At 41.2% G+C, this 16,506-nt stretch overlaps 1 protein-coding gene across 3 annotated transcripts in view; it reads left to right on the forward strand.

The window, feature by feature from the left end:
• Positions 1-16,506, forward strand: part of LOC141156879 (tenascin-R-like) — a 746,139-nt gene that overhangs the window by 382,952 nt on the left and 346,681 nt on the right. For all 3 annotated transcript variants that reach the window (XM_073643379.1, XM_073643380.1, XM_073643378.1), the window contains one exon: positions 15,954-16,472. In XM_073643379.1, coding sequence (XP_073499480.1) covers positions 15,992-16,472 — 481 coding nt within the window. In that variant the 5' untranslated portion in view covers positions 15,954-15,991. The remainder of the gene's footprint in view (positions 1-15,953; positions 16,473-16,506) is intronic.

Here is a 16,506-nt window from a genome sequence, read left to right on the forward strand (position 1 = left end):
CTCTACATCTGAATCAGCTAGAACTGCTGCAGTGCTGAGCTGTGATTGGAATTGACTTGGATGGAGAGGAGTAAGTGCACACCCCCATAGAAGACTCTGAAGAAACAAACGCCCAGTTGAACCACAAGCAGAGATTTCACATTGTGCTCCAAAAGCATCAAATGTAAATATTTTTGCAATGAAGCAATGCAGCGCAAAATGGAAAAATACAGTAGAATCATGAGATTTCTTACAAGATATGCAATTCCCTTTTTTTGGGGGAGAGTAAATGACAAGACTTTGTTAAGGTCCATTTACACTGCATGATTATCGTTCCTAGGAACGCTCATTTCCTGATAGTCTGCGGTCTAAACAGACTGCCAGTCAGCGACAAACTCGTTCATCAGGTGAAATTATCTTTTTGTTTGCACAATTAATCATTGTTCTAGGCAACACCTTGTCCTATGTTAACAAGACCTGCACTATTGGGAGCAATGGCGGACTATGTATGCTGAACAATCTCTTACTGATCATTGTGTACATCTGAAGAGAGGTCTGCCTGTATATTCAGGCTATTAAATGACAACCAATCAGAAAGCAAGTAACCGATCTTTGATCATTTAATGCCGCAAGTTGGCCTGTGTAAACAGACCTTTAAATGGCTGAGCATTCCTCCCATCAGTTTATGTGTATGTATTGTATTATGTGTATATCTATGCAGGGGTGTACCATCCATAGCAGCAGCTATATAGAGGCCAAATGGAGCTTGTGACTTATGGGGTCCAGCACTGTTTGGGACCGTGCCCCGCCTTTACCCCTCTCATCACACTTTCAACATTATTCAAACCCTCAGGGGGCCATAATACTAAATGGAGGTCTGGTGGAGGCCATTAAACCGAATGGGGATCTGATGGGGGCCATGATACTGTGTGAGGGGCTATGGGGGGACCTTGAGGGCCCCATATTGAGTTAAGGTCTGTGAGTGCCCCATACTGCTTGGTGTTCTATGGGGGTACTCATTCTTTGTGGGGAGTTGTGGTGGCCCTAATACTGTTTTAGGGGCTTGTGGGGGCTATCATACTGACTGACTGTGGGGGTCCTCACACTGAGTGGGTGCATCATGCTGTCAGACCATCATACTGCGTGGGGGCCATAACACTGTATGTGTGTAGAGGTGGGGGGCTATGGGGATATCATACTGTTGGGGGGCTCTTTAGGGGCATCATGCTGTGGAGGTATTATACTTGTTGGTGGGACTATGGGGACATCTGACTTTGCTGGAGGCACTGTGGAGTCATCATCTACTACACTGTAGATTTAGGGTGAAAATGTAGAGGGGGAGAGATTCACTGTGGAGATACCATACTCAGTGAGTGTGGGGTCATTTTTGTTGGCATCATAGGCCCTGTGATTTCCATGTATTCCACTGCGTCTGTGTGTAATGTTAGAAGCCCATCCATTAGCATATAAAGACCATGTATCTGGTTGTATGAATGTCCATATATATACCACTTGCAGACAACACTTATGATGCGATTACAGCGCAGTTATTTTAGGTATAGTCGCTTTATTCCGTCCCTGAAAATAGAAATGGCATATGAAAGCGCTGCAGTCGGGGTCGTGCCTCCGAGGACGAAGTTGTTCACATTACTTTTTATGCATGACATAGGATGGCTACAAAGTGCAGATGAGTTACAAGGAGCAGCCAAGCGGCATTAATTTCGGCTGTTTGGAAAAGCAGTCTGGCATTTCGGATATCTAGGTGTCTGTTCTGCTCAAGTAGAAGATGGTGAAAGGCAGAAAACCGGAAATTAATGAAGGCTAAATTAGCAAGGGGCACATTATAGCAACAAAGCACTTAAAATGCATCAAACTGCATGATGCCAAGTACAAAACATTACTTTCCAGATCTCTCCGGGTAACGACTAAAGGGGTAAAAATGGAGTAAAATGTCCTTTGAGCTGTTGTGAATTCCCAGTCCAACCATAACAGGAAAGGGCAACAGGGCTCCACATAAAAACACCACTCAAACTAGGAAGGGCGGAAATGTGATACTTTGCTGAAAACCATTAAAGTCTTGAATTTGATCACTATATAAATAATAGACCCCGTACCGCAATTAGAATGGGCTGAAATAGACCCAGGGTTGTAGAAAATGTCTTAAAGTAGATCTGGTCCTTAGTTGGGTGAATATATAATGTACTTATTTACTATGTACTTTTTAGTTTAGACTGTTTTTTCCTTGTTTTTTGTTGTTTACAAAGGGTTAACAGTACGCGATATCACCGGCTGATTGGTATAGTTAGATAAAATTATTGCCAATGTGATTTTAAGAAATTGCGCTAAATACTTCAAATACAAGGTTTTCCCATATGAAATCCTATACGTAACAAGATCATAAACTCATTACATGCATTACAACACCCATTTCACAGGCATAATTAAGCCCAGAAACCATCCGAGTTTATTAAACCAAAATAATCTTTATTAAATAATATATTAAAACAATGACAAATCAAAGTGCCCCTAGAGAGTGACATACCAATATCAGTAATGAAGAGATATCTAACCATGCTCATGTGCAAGAGAATAAAATCGGGTTTTGCTCCCCTGACGAAGAAAGGGCGAAACGCGCGTTGGGACAGCAGGGCAGGCACCATACCAGCGCCCACACATGTATACCTCACCGATTCTATTCTCTTGGACATAAAAATGGTTAGATGTCTCTTTATTACTATTGCTAGACATTTTTCTGCATGACTTGCAAGATAGTATTATATCAGTCATAGACACTGCAGATTAGCTCAATATTAGATTCCATCTGCATAACTCATATGATAGCACTACACTACTAATACTTTATAGGAGGTGGTATTTTTTTCTGTCAAGTTATGTATAATATATAAAGTTACGATGTACTGTGTTTTTGTGATACTACTTGTAAATATTACGTCCTTCGACTGGTATTGGTACGCCGCGTATATCCCTGCACTCTCTAGAGGCTCTCCGATTTGCCATTGTTTTAATATATTATTAAATAAAGATTATTTTGGTTTAATATACTCGGATGGTTTCTGGACTTAATTATGCTAGAAACTTCAAGTTCTGATGAACAAGATGATTGTGATTGAAGTGTTAAAGGTAATTGGTCACATTGTACATGCAGTCTAATCTGAGGTCAGCATGATATAGAGGAGGAGGAGCTGAGAAGAATGATATATAGGTCTGTTGAAAAAGATTCACTATAACTTGTATTTGTATTAGTCCAGTGGGCGGTCCTACTCAGTGACTGACAGTCTTTCCTGTATGACTGCGCATGCAGAGATAGCTGTCAATCACTTGTAGGACCACCCACTGGACTCACACAAACACCAGGGATTTTAATGAATAGAATGCAAGTTTTACTGAAACTTCTCCCTCAGAAAAGTCTATCAATCTGATCAGCTCCTCCTGCTCTACAATATCCTGCCTGCAGATCAGATACGATTTTTTAACCTGACAAGTTCCTTTTAAAGTAGATCTGTCATTCTGCTCTATGTATCACAGCTACAGGTCTAGACTAGTGATGAGCGAGTATGCCTCATCAACCCTTTCGCGAGCACACTCGAGTGCTCGCCGAGTATTTTGCCGTGCTCTGCGTTTCATTCATTGTTCGCCAGGCTATCTCTGCATGTGTCACAGCTGTCTAACAGCCGTGACACCTGCAGGCGCGGCGGCAATGAATGAAACGCCGAGCACGCCAAAATACTCGGCGAGCACCCGAGCGTGCTTGCCAAAAGGGTTAATGGGGCATACGCGATCATCACTAGTCTAGACGTCTAGCTGCAAAAAAAAAAAAATGTTGTGAAGCTGTAGGAGCACTACAGGAATACTCTAGATATATTTGGGACGGATTCATCAAGGTGCTTACACCAGAAATCTGGAGTAAACACCTTAAAAAGTCTCAATATCTTTGTGCAACTTGGCCGTTGTACAAAAATAATGCAACTTTTGTCATTAATACTCCAGTCCCTGCTGGCGATGCCAATATGAGCATGCTGTCAAATTCTCATATTCATTACCCGGCTGGTGCACATTTCTGGCGACAGCGCGTGAAGGATATTAGACATGCTTGATTCATTAAGTGTCAAATACAGTTTAATGAATCAGGTCACTTTACTCCAGTGGGGACTTCACTAAGACTGGACAGCCTAACGAAAGTTTTAATCAAACGCCCCCAAAGTGTGAGTCCGATGTATTAATGAGAAGATTGCCCGCCTCGCCTTATCCCACCCCCCTGCAGTGAGTGGCTCTTATTTACTGCCTTGAAGTGTAGCAGGGAGGAGGAATGCCCTTCTCATGAATACAATGGACTCATAAATAAAGGGTCCAGTGTATTCTTTGAAGTCTCCTACTATATGGCAGAACGTGGTTGTGCCATTTTGGCCACTAACAGCATGGATCTGTAGCCGTACTGTAGCACAGCATTATGAAATAACAGATCCGATTTATTATCTTCATCTATGGAACAAGACTGTGGTTAAAGACTTCATATAGACACAAATGTATCAGATTGTTTTCTATGAAAGAACATAAATGATGATAGTTTATTGCTTCTGTAGAGGAATAATTGGTAATTAATGTTGTAAAGTTTAGAAATTCCACTTTAAATAGCCCATTATTGAATTCTGAGATAATGGAGTTGTTTTCATCCAGAACTGTTGTGTTTTAGATTGGAAAGTAGCTACATGGATATCTCACTTTGGAGGACCAAACAAAGCCAAAGAGAACCCTCTATAAAGTAAAATATGCAATACTTAAGTGTGCCTGCGGGGGAGCTGCGGAGAATTTTAACACTTCCTGCTAGGTTCCACTGCTGGTGATCCAAGCAGTTGGACTCCCGGTTATCAGCTTATTGTTATTGATCTCAATTTCTTCTGTAGTATGAGATATTTTTATATTTACCATAATCCAGAGATTTCAAAATGGTTTTGATCATAAAAAGAGATGAGCGAATCAAGTCAATTCAAATTAAATTTGTGTCAAGTTTTTAGAACTTTTCTGAACCAGTCATATTTGAGCAATTTGCTCCTTCTTGTCCTTCCCCCTTGACTTACTATTCACTCTGAAAAAAATGCTAAAATCCACTCTGTTTCAGACAAATTACAGTTGCCTGTTGATGTCTATAGAGAGAATAGGTGAGCAGAGTGACAGATAAATATCAACATTACTGTTTCTCTGCATCTAAGGGTTTTATTTTGCCGCAGTGCTGGATTCGCAAGTACACTGCTCAGTGATTCTGGATAATATCTTCCATGCTGCTGCTTGTGATCATATGCTCCACAGAGATAGGTGAGTAGGAATCTCTCATGTCTCCCTTTGCAGTGTACTGGAGAGAAATTATAGCAGCTAGTTTCAACTCACTAGCTCAGAAACAATGGATAATTAGATGAAGAGCCTACAGAAGGGAAAACTTGTGAAAATGCAGGAAACAAGTCACATAATAGACAGAAGTAATGTTATTCTCTATGAATATTTCCCAGAGGAGCATTAAAAGTCTCCTCACCGTGACATGCTTAACATGTCGCTCTCCGCAATGAAAAATGTTACCCCTTAGATACCGGTCTAATGCCTCTCACCCAGCCAAACCAGAACTCACACTTTGCATTGACGAGGGGCAGTACCCTGAAACACAGTGTCTGCAAATTAAGTTTCTGGTTCTGGCTTATATCCTAAGTCATGTGATAAGGCTCGTTAAAGGGTCACTCTTGACTTTTAGGATTGCTACTTCCTGTAGGTGGCACTAGAGTTCTGGTCCTCTTCCTCTCTGAAGAGACAATTTGCATATTTCCCAGAGGAGCATTGTGGCTTTAAAAGTCTCCTCACAGTGACATGCTTAACATGTCGCTCTCAGCAACACACCCTTATTCCAGGCCTTCTGGCCTTAGGATGGGGAATTTTTCAATTTCCGGTCGAAGGTCCGCGCAGTATTATATTGTGAAACCTTCACTATTTATTTAATCTTTTTGTCACTGTGTGTCCACTTATTCATGTGTGTCACGTCCTACTAAGATTTTGTCGGGATGCGGTTTCCTAATGGGTTCCTCTCTTGGCAGGTCTAGGGGGGGAGTGTATGGCCATTAGGTTCCGGTCCCCCCTGAACCCCCTGGCTCCCCTCTTTTGGGAAGAGAGCATTGTTGGCTTCCCTCTTCCGGGAGGGGAGCACAGTCTTTGGCTCCCAGTGCCTTGCTTGGGTGAGAACTCGGGCAGGTGCTGGGGGTAAGATTGGGTCGCCTCTGGCTTCGGCTGGAGGTGGCTATTTGTCTCTGTTCCTCGCTGTGGCCTTCTGGCTCAGAGGGACGGGGAATGGTTTGGGGGACCCTTCTCCTGTTGGAGAGGGTTTCATGTTGACCAGCATCCTAGTGCACTTTTTTTGTGGCACGTGTCACTTTTTTGAGCGCACTAGGGTTTAGTACACAAATTTGGGCTTTCGATTAAAAAAAAAAAAAAGTGTTAAGGGGGCCAATTTTCACCTCCAACATACAGCAAATTGTACATTATGAGGAGCAGATGGACTGCAAATGGCCCATATAACCTTCTTGCAAAGGGGCCCTCTTCTGTCTGTGTTCGACCCTGTACACACTGGACATCTTATTCTGAAAATTCACATAAAATGCTAGATGTGCTATAAATATTTTAGTTTTCTGATAAATAATGACTTCAATGTGCAGTTCTATATCGAGAGTTCTTCTATAGTCTCTGCTTTCATCAAGAAAATAGAGCTAGAAGGCAAGAAATCAGAACTGCTGAAGATTGCTGGAGCTGAGCTGATTACATCTGACGCACTATACAATGGTATATTAGAAAATCATACTGCCAACCCTCCCCTTCTATCTTATCAGCCCTATAATACATTGTACTGGGACTCCCATAGTGAAGTTACAGGTAGTGATGCCTCCAACCATAATGGGAAAATGCAGCCTAAATAGGTCTTTTGTCCAATTCCTGGCGCCAGGTCTTAATCTCTGAAGTCAACGTCTACAGTACTGGCCAGATCTGCTCTAAACTGTATTATCGCATTAATTATATCTTCCATTATCTCTGCACAGACATTAAAACATTCAGATAAAAGTAATTTTCATCATAATGTGATCATGCATGGAAATATGTCATCCCGGTACATACAGCAGAGCAGTTACATGTAGTCAGTGCTGCAGAACGCACAGCTTCACGTGTCAATCATTGGATGCAAGAGCAGTGATATAAGTGGTTTATGTAAAGTACGCCATGTTAATTGGGAAAGAATAAAAAATGGTAATCCGTTCACCTTCTGTCATGCTAGGTATGGGAAGGACCCAGCGTACGGCAAAGGGAAAAGGGGGGGAAGCCCAGCAACCAAGGAAAGGGAGAGTGGAGACCCCTAAGCAGATCTAACAACACCCTGACTCCCCTATCATCCCTAAATAGGTTCTGCACCTATCGCTGAGCAGGATACCTTAGCCCTGGCTGACCCTAGGAAGGGAGGGGGAGAGGTCAGCACTAGTCAGCCCCACTGCAACTAAAAACAAACAGGGGAAACAGACAAGGGGATACACTTAGCTTTGAGAAGACACCAGAGAGATCACGACTACAATCCACAAAGGAACTCCAAGAAGAATCTAGCCGACTGCTAGAACTCCAGACCAGAACAGAGGAATTTACTCTATCATCAGCGATTCTCTGGAGAAACTGAGGGTATTTAAAGTTCCAGCAAGGGTGTGTTAATTAGCAGCAGAAGGTGGAGATCACCACTGGGTCCTAGAGAGGGAGGGATGATGAAAGGATCAAGAAGGTGTCTGCAAGGCCAAGCGCATCGACCTTCTACAGCCTGATCCAGAATGACTGTCTGTCAAACCTGATACACCCGTGACACCTTCCAAGGAGGACAATTCAGTATGAAAACAACTTGTGTTCACATTGGAACCCTGGTAGACCTTGTTTGGTCTGAGTGTGGTGCAAAGAATGTAGGAACAAAGCAGGGTGGTATCCAGGTCAGATATGGAAGATGGGTCCATGAGGACTGAGCTTCAGCACCAATGGAAAAATGTTAAAACATAACTTGTGCTGTGCAATTAAAAACATGTTAAGAAAAAGCAAAAAAGATTAAGGAACCAAAAGCTCACGCGTTTCGGGTTAGTAACTCTTATTCATAGCTGTAGCCACGTTTATTAACCGCTCGTGGACCAAAGGCTTCTCATGATACCCCTTCCAAAAGGCACGGCTCTGATCTCAAGATAAGTGTGGGACACCCATCAACCAGATATTTAAATTGCTCAGGATGTTCTATATTTAAAGTGGACAGGTCACTTACCATAAACATGGATTTTTTTTGTAACCTGGTACAAATTCCGCTATTCTTCTAAATCTGGTGTTTTTCATTTGTTCCAGTGTCTCTCCATTCTCTTTGTATGTAAATTGAATCATTTTAGCGCCAAATGGGAGGGATCAAATTTTATGTGTGGGATTTCTTGAGCACCACACCCAGTTAGCTAAAATAACTAGATTTACTTACAGGGAAGATGGGGGCCATATCCCAAAGCAACGTAGAGACGCGGGAACAAACATAACGCCGGATTCAAGAGAACAACGGCATTTACACCAGGATAACTTGCCTACTTTGGACACATCATATGAAGAGAGCGATCACTGGAGAAGGACATCATGGTCAGAAAAATAGAAGGAACAAGGCGAAGAGGAAGACCAGCAACCCGATGGCTTGATACAATCTAGATAACGGCGGAGAAGACCATGGTGGAACTATCTAGGCTTGCACAAGATCGATCTTCCTACTTGATCGTTCATCCATCAAGTCGCCAAGACTGAGCTGAAGGCCGTTAAATATTAATGATAATAATAAAACATTACATATTTATGGCAAGGGACAAATTTTGTGTATTACTATAGTCCAATATTGCCACTTGTTTAGTCTCAGGTTATATTATACTGTATGCATCCAACAGTGAGGACTAAGGTATCACAAACTTTACGATAAACCCCGTGTGCCACAAAGAAACTTGCTTTGGTCTGGTTTGTAAATCGACACACTCTTATTCCAGCCATATCGTAGTTTGAAAGGTTTCTTCTGCAGTCTTCACACAATCACTGCTGGGATTCACCGTATATTGTGATTTTTACTGCAAGTTTGTGGATGAGTCAAGGGATCTGCCACTTGACCTGTCAGAATGTTCTGTAATGATGTCAAGTTTCAAGGCTTCAGATATATTTCTAGAGACCTCTCACAGGCTTTTCTGCTATCTCATTGAAACATTAATACAAGTGGTATGAAAGCAGTAGGTGGAGAAGATTATGGTGGTTTAGAAGAAATGGATTATTTTCATGTACTTCTTGTTGCTTATATTGCACTAACAGATCCTATAGCGCTATACATGTCCCTAATCTCCCCTATTGTATACCCACACTATTTCTGGCTAAATCAATTAATTTACCAATATTTTTTTTTTTACATGGACCATTGCTATCAGGAAAATTGGGTTAAATCCAAAAGTGCCCCTGTAATAAGACAAATAATCCATTATTTTACATAGTAAGGCTAGGTGCATGTGGTCGTAGATTCTCAAATCCGAGAGAATCGGGTCGATTATGCAAATGAGACACTGATCAAGCTCAGATCAGAGATTGATCAGAGTGTGATTATAATTTTCTCTGATTCTCTTGGATGAGAAGATGGAGGACAAAATATTTTTCAGGTTCTCCATTCTGACAGTCCATGAAAATCGGACTGCACTCACATGTCATCCAAGTGATGATTTTCATGCACTCATTGACTCGCATGGGCCGAGTGCAATCCGAATATCCAATCAAACTCAGGCATGCAGCGATTTATTCCTTGGACAGACACTGTCCAAGGAAGATAATCAAAATGTACACGGACTCATAGAACATTGGTTCAAGTGAGACCCAACAATTCGTCAGATCACACTCAGACTGAAAATTCGGTCGTCTGCACCTGCCCTTAGCAAAATATCTTATTGGGTGAGGACGTGTGCAGACGACCGTATTTTCGGTCCAAGTGCGATCCAACAAAACATAGGATTACACTCGGACCAATGTTATTCTAGGGGCTGTGCACATAGTTGGTCTTTTCTTCAGATATTGTCTGTTCAAGAAAAAAGATCAATTGCAACATGCCCGAGTTTGATCCGATATTCATATCGCACTAGGACATGAAACTTAATGAGTGTGTGGAACACATTGACTGCACTCTGATGACATTTGAGTGTAGTTCAATTTTCATGCACTGACAGAATGCAGAAGATTGAGAAATTCTTTTCTCCATCTTCACCTCATCCAAGAGAATTGGATCACACTATGATCAGAGTTTGATCAGAGTGTTATTTGCATAATCGACTCGATTTTCTTGAATAAAAGAATACACACCTGTCTGCACCTAGCCTAAGGCTTACTCTAATGTCTCTAAAGAGAACATAGTTAATGACGGCGATGAGTGGACCTGTGGATGTTCGAGATCGTCTGAACTTTAGTCCAAAGTTCGGTTCGGGTACCAGAACTGTACCCGAATTTGAACCAGAACCCGAATCCCGTAGAAGTAAAATGGCTACCCGAACTTTGATGCTGTAAAATGTCATAGTAAGGGCTATGGAGCTGCCAAAACGAAGCAGAGTCTCTCGTTCAACTCCGAACGCTAAAACTGACTTCCGGGAGAAGTTTGTGTTCGGAGTTCAGCACCGGACACCCACGGTACAGTTCGGTTCGCTCATCTCTAGTTAAGGCTCGTCAACTTAAAGCCATTGCTATTGAAGTGTATTGCTCTGATGGTTCTCAAGAGTTCAAAGTTTTTTTCTACCAAGGCTCCACCGTCCAAGACATAGTGAGAAATGGGTTCATCAATAGGAAAAACTCGTGACAAAATTTAAAAAAAAATAATTTTTGCAAACATCAACTAATCAAAACTGCCCCATGCCAGCTGCTTCTTATTGACTGTTGAGGGCACTTCACCAGTAAGACCCACCTCATAGTTTGAGGAGCACTGCTCATCAGACTAGTCAGATTATATCTACATCGATGGCCACAATAGGATTTGTGTCCCTCTAAGCTGCCCAAATAAACGTTTATTGGTACATAGAAAAAGGCATCAGTTGTGTAGGCTATAAGTGCCCATACACATTAAGGTAAAGCTGACCAAGCAATTTCAGCAGGAATAGATCATTATTTTTCAGTTTATGGGGCCCTTCCAACTCTTCCTAACAGAAAATGTTGGCAAGAATGTTGGATTGGGCGTATTGTGTTTTAACGCTCAATCCTTTAGTTATTCGGGAAGCAAAGCCACCACCAGAGCTTTTTGGCTGTAGCTTGCACTATTTTAGGAACATATCCATGCTCGGATGAGTTGAGCATGCATATGGATGGTAGGCTTGGGAGGAATAGTTGTTGGGAAAATAAGCAGATAAATGGGGTCTCCATAGTTGACAATGAACAGATTAAAATGGTTGCCCAGGTGACATTTTTTTTGAAGAGCACAAACTAGTTAAACAAGAGCCAATACTCACCATTGCTGAAGACCCAAAGCTCTCCCATTCGGACACTTATCTGATCCCCACTGATCTCAACTTTGTGGTCCCATCTTGACACTGAAAATGCCTGCTCAACCAATCATTGGCTGAGGAGAATCACCACTGCACCCAGTGATTGACTAAGTTGGCATTTATTGTAATTTCTGGTGCGTTGAGGTGGGACCATGATGTAGACTCTAGCCCGCATATCGTATCTGTTGAAATGGGAACTGTCAGGGTAAGAATGGCTATAAGTACTTTGTTTTTAACTATTTTGGCAGCTTTTAAAGGTAATTGTCATCTCCTGGACAGCCTCTTTAAGACTCTTCATGGTTGACAATGTAGCCGATTTGTTAAACTATAAAGTCGGTTACTCTGTTGTTACATTTAGCCAGTAAACATAATGTTCTTCTGTAGTTTCAACCTGGTATCACTTTACATTCCTTGTTACGTTGTTTTAAAACTTGAAGAAACCTTAAACACTGAAGTTGATTATTTCTCAAGTGTTCTGAGCCAAGTAAAAGACATTTCAAAGAAGTGTCCCCGAGGCGAGAATCAGTTACAATTTTGTACCAAATTCACTTGACAGCATAAAGAGCAACTATATGTCATTGCAACATTTTGAGAAAAACGAAAAAGCAGCAAGAACAAATGAACGAGTCGTAAAGAAAATATTGAGTTTCAGCTTTGAAGATGAATTGCGTTAAAACCACTTACTCATAAAAGTAAAATTTGTAAGATAAGGGCTGAATATTTCCATGATTCTCTCTTCACCAGTAACAAAGAAGCTGAGTGAGCAGTCAATTCACTTGTTTGCATGTAACTCAATGGCACCAGTTTAGAGTACATATAATTTATTAATATTTTTAGGGAGGGAATGCAAAAAAAGGAGAAGGTCCACCATTGGTTTTAATGGGAAAAAAAATCACCAAAAATTCTTGAGAAATCTATTAAAGGTTTGTATCACCTAATCTGAGAGCAGCATGATATAGAGACAGAGACCCTGATTCCAGAGATGTGTCACTTACTGGGCTGTTTGCTTTAGTTTTGATAAAATTTTGATTCTATCAGCAGGCGAGACCTAGTTAATGCTCCCATTTAGTCATCCATATTCATGAGTTTTGTAACCCCACCACCGATTGGCTGCTTTCTGCCTATGCACAGTGTACACCGAAAGCTGTGGTGCGGGCGTGGTTATAAAGAGCTCAGCATTCAGAGAAATAGTAGATCTGCAGCAGATAAATCAGTGATTTTATCAAAACTGCAGCAAACAGCTCAGTAAGTGATACATCGCTGGAATCAGGGTCTCTGCCCCTATATCATGCTGCTTTCAGATTTTGTAGCAAAACCTAGTTCGCTTTAATTTTTACTTTACGTTCAGAAAACTTTTGTCATGTCATGAAGACGCATCAGAAGTTTTGATAGGACAAATTGTTCTGAAAAACCTAAGACCCCCAACAACCACCAAAACACTGGAGCAGGAGCGCTCAGTTACCATCAGAACTTTATTTTTCTAAAACAAAATCTCCTTCATAGAGAAATAGTGAATAATACATAAAATATATAATTTTGTGGAAGCTTGCAGATGCTAGTGAAGGGTTGAAGAGGCGCTTATTGAACACTGTTATGTTGTGAACTCAATAATGGCACATTATTTAGTTATATTGTATATACCTATACAGAGAATTTATAGTTTTGTATCAGAAAAATTAGCGTTTCACTTGTTGGTAAAAGGTGGAGCTTTACTTATTGGTCACTTCACTCATTTCAGAAAACTTTGCAAAAATCAACAATGCAAGCAAATATAACAAACTTAATAACACATCCTATTAGTGAAAAGGCTTTGTTGGTTCACTTGTTTTCCTCCCTCACTGCTTTCTAAATGCATCATTCATTACTAAAAAAAACCATCTTGCCAGGGGAAATGGACTTTTACTGTAGCTGCCTAAGAAATCAGGCTACAGCTGTTCATAATAGTCTGCATAGAGAGGCGAAAATCTGCAGTGCAAGACAGAGACACTACTGAAGACTCTAGCAAGTGTTTTATCTCACCTCAGTGCTGGATTCACAGCCACACTGCTCAGTACTGTTGTCTAATGTCCTTCATTCTGCTGCTGCTTCTGAGGGTACGCTACACAAAGATGGAAAAACAGGATCTCTGTATGGGATAAATTATAGCAGTTAGTCTTTACCCACTAGCTCAAGGACAACTGAAAATTGGAGACTTGTGAAAATGTAGGATGCAATTCATAAAATAGTCAGAAATAGGGTATGCTACACAAAGATGGAAGAACAGGATCTCCTGTTCTCTTTGTACTGTGTATGGAATACATTATAGCAGTTTGTCTTTACCCACTAGCTCAAGGACAACTGAAAATTAGAGATAGGAAATCCAGATGGGACTTGTGAAAATGCAGGATACAATTCATAAAATAGTCAGAGATAGGGTATGCTACACAAAGATGGAGGAACAGAATCTCCTGTTCTCTTTGTACTGTGTATGGGATACATTATAGCAGTTACTTTTTACCCTCTAGCTCAAGGACAACTGAAAATTAGAGATAAAACCTCCAGATGGGACCTTTGAAAATGCAGGATACAATTCATAAAATAGTCAGAAATAGTGTTATATCTCATGTACACAGACATCACAACTTATTTTAATAGTCAGCTGAAACAACGGGTACACTTAAAGGAACGGTCTGTGACTGAACACTGCTGCTGCAACAGCCTGTGTGTGAGATTGTACAGTAGAGGCATTGTATAAGTTCACACTGTCCTGTTAATGATCTGTTATAAACCAGGTAATTACTCGGGAAAGCACTGCTTGTACCTTACACATGTGGTGCCTAGATCACATGTTAAGAAACACTGCCCTACTTTTTCTCATCTATTACCAGCAGTAGAAAATTCAGTATAAATTCTATTTAATAGGAGCAAACACACCAGCTGTTATCAAATCCCATGGAGACATAATTATACTGACATGCAGAGATGTCTGCAAGCAAACCGCGTGGCTCCTGATCAGTAAACAGGACATTTATTTGGAGTATCGGCAACAGGTATTTCTCCATGATCACAGTGGAATCTAAATTAGAAGTTATTAAAGTGTAAATGTGAAAGTGCATCAATATCTGTCTCTCTGAGGAATCTGACTACAGTTGCCTATTAAAGTCTATGCAGAGGGTAGTGAGGGGGAGGAGAGTGAGAAGGAGAGACACACACAGATGATGCTGCTGCTGCTTTCTGGTAAATGTTCAATGCTGGATTCACAGCAATGCTGATCAGTTCTGCCCTATACAGCGGCTTCTGAACATGTGCTAATTAGAGACAGGAGAGCAGGAATCCCTCATGCCTGTGTATTGGAGGCATCATACCAGCCGGACAAGATCTATTGGCCGGACATTGATCTCCTTGAGAATCTGCCTCCAAAGGGTATTGTAAACTAAAGGAGGTGTTACCTGTGTGAGACATGTAGATCAGGAGAGAAGACTGTCAGTCATTACATGTCTCACACCTCCTTTCATTTAAAATATGCTCTAGAGGAAGATTATCAGGGATATCTATGCCCGGCTCATAGATCTTAACAGGTCATTTACTTAATAAGAAAAACATGTATTTCTGTGGAATAAGACATTGTATCACAGATATCAAGATATTATTTTATTCAATATATATGACCTACATGCCCATAAAGACGGCTTATCCTACTGACAGATTCCCTTTAAAGATCCCTTGTTGAATCTCCCAACATATCTATTCCCCATAAAATAACATTTGTGGGACATGTTTTCTTAGAAATCTTGTTTTTGCTGCTAGTCTGTTATTTATCCGACCAAGTTATGAATAAATTGACCCATGGGTGTTACTATTTCCTCTAGTCAAAGGGGTGTATCCTTTCCCAATGTGAGGCTGTTCAATCAGTATTGACTGTAGAGACACACCCCTTTGATAAGAGGATGGTAGCACCCAGTAGTCAACGTATTCCTAAATACTTGGAGAACAAAACAGAGGAATGGTCCATCAAAAGAAAAAATCCAGTGAAACATGCTCCGGAATTGTTATTTTACGGGGCCTCTTGAAAATGTTCTACAAATTCTGCTACTAACCTACTAGAGAATACTAGCAACAATAATTAGTGATTCATGTAGAAGCCAAATCAAAACTAACTAGATTTATCTTGAAATTGTAGATATTTGATAGTTGACCGTCCATAGATTTCAAGGTGACTGAGATCTCCACCAAGGTATAAATGCTGAGGAGCTTTTCCCAATAGATGGACCAAAGAAGCCACTTGGATGAAGTGGTGAAACATCTCAAAATGACTAATTCTTCCATTACGTGGATGATATACAACCTCTATATTATTCTCTTTATATATTTTCACGCATCATGATCTAATATATATTTTATTCGTTTTGACAGACCATTGGTCCCTGGCTGTATACTCCTTGCCGGAGAAGATGGGAAGTGATGGATCAAGGAGCGTCCTCGGTCCACTACAGGGTGGAGTACACCTCATCGTGCTTCTTTGTATACTCGAACACTCAAAGTGCTTTGCTGAAGTTGCCGCCAGCCTGACCCCAGGGATGCAACTTTCTGCCAGAGATGGCGCTAATCTAACAGGATCCAGTACCAGGCACCAGCCTCTAGTATTTAATCATGTCTACAATTTCAATGTTCCCCTTGGATTCCCATGCACAATGGAACCAGAGTCTCCAGAGGAAGCGAGCTGGGTTTCTCAGCAGACGGATAATACTCCAGATGCCGGGAGCCAGATCACCTTTACGCACAGTATTCGTGTCCCGCAGAGGTTATGTCAGTGCTATACAGCTCCGCAGTCTGTGCAGCATCTCCTGAGTAGGATCGAAGCTCTGGAAAGGGAGGTGATGTTACTTCAGGAGCGGTGTAATGAAAGAGGATGTCAAGATGCAGAGGCCACAGGTAGGAATGTTTTATTCGCATTGCAATGTTGATA

The sequence above is a fragment of the Phyllobates terribilis genome, unplaced genomic scaffold (genome assembly GCF_046119375.1).
Source record: "Phyllobates terribilis strain yellow unplaced genomic scaffold, ASM4611937v1 Scaffold_8__6_contigs__length_399053987, whole genome shotgun sequence".
Taxonomy (NCBI): Eukaryota; Metazoa; Chordata; class Amphibia; order Anura; family Dendrobatidae; genus Phyllobates; species Phyllobates terribilis.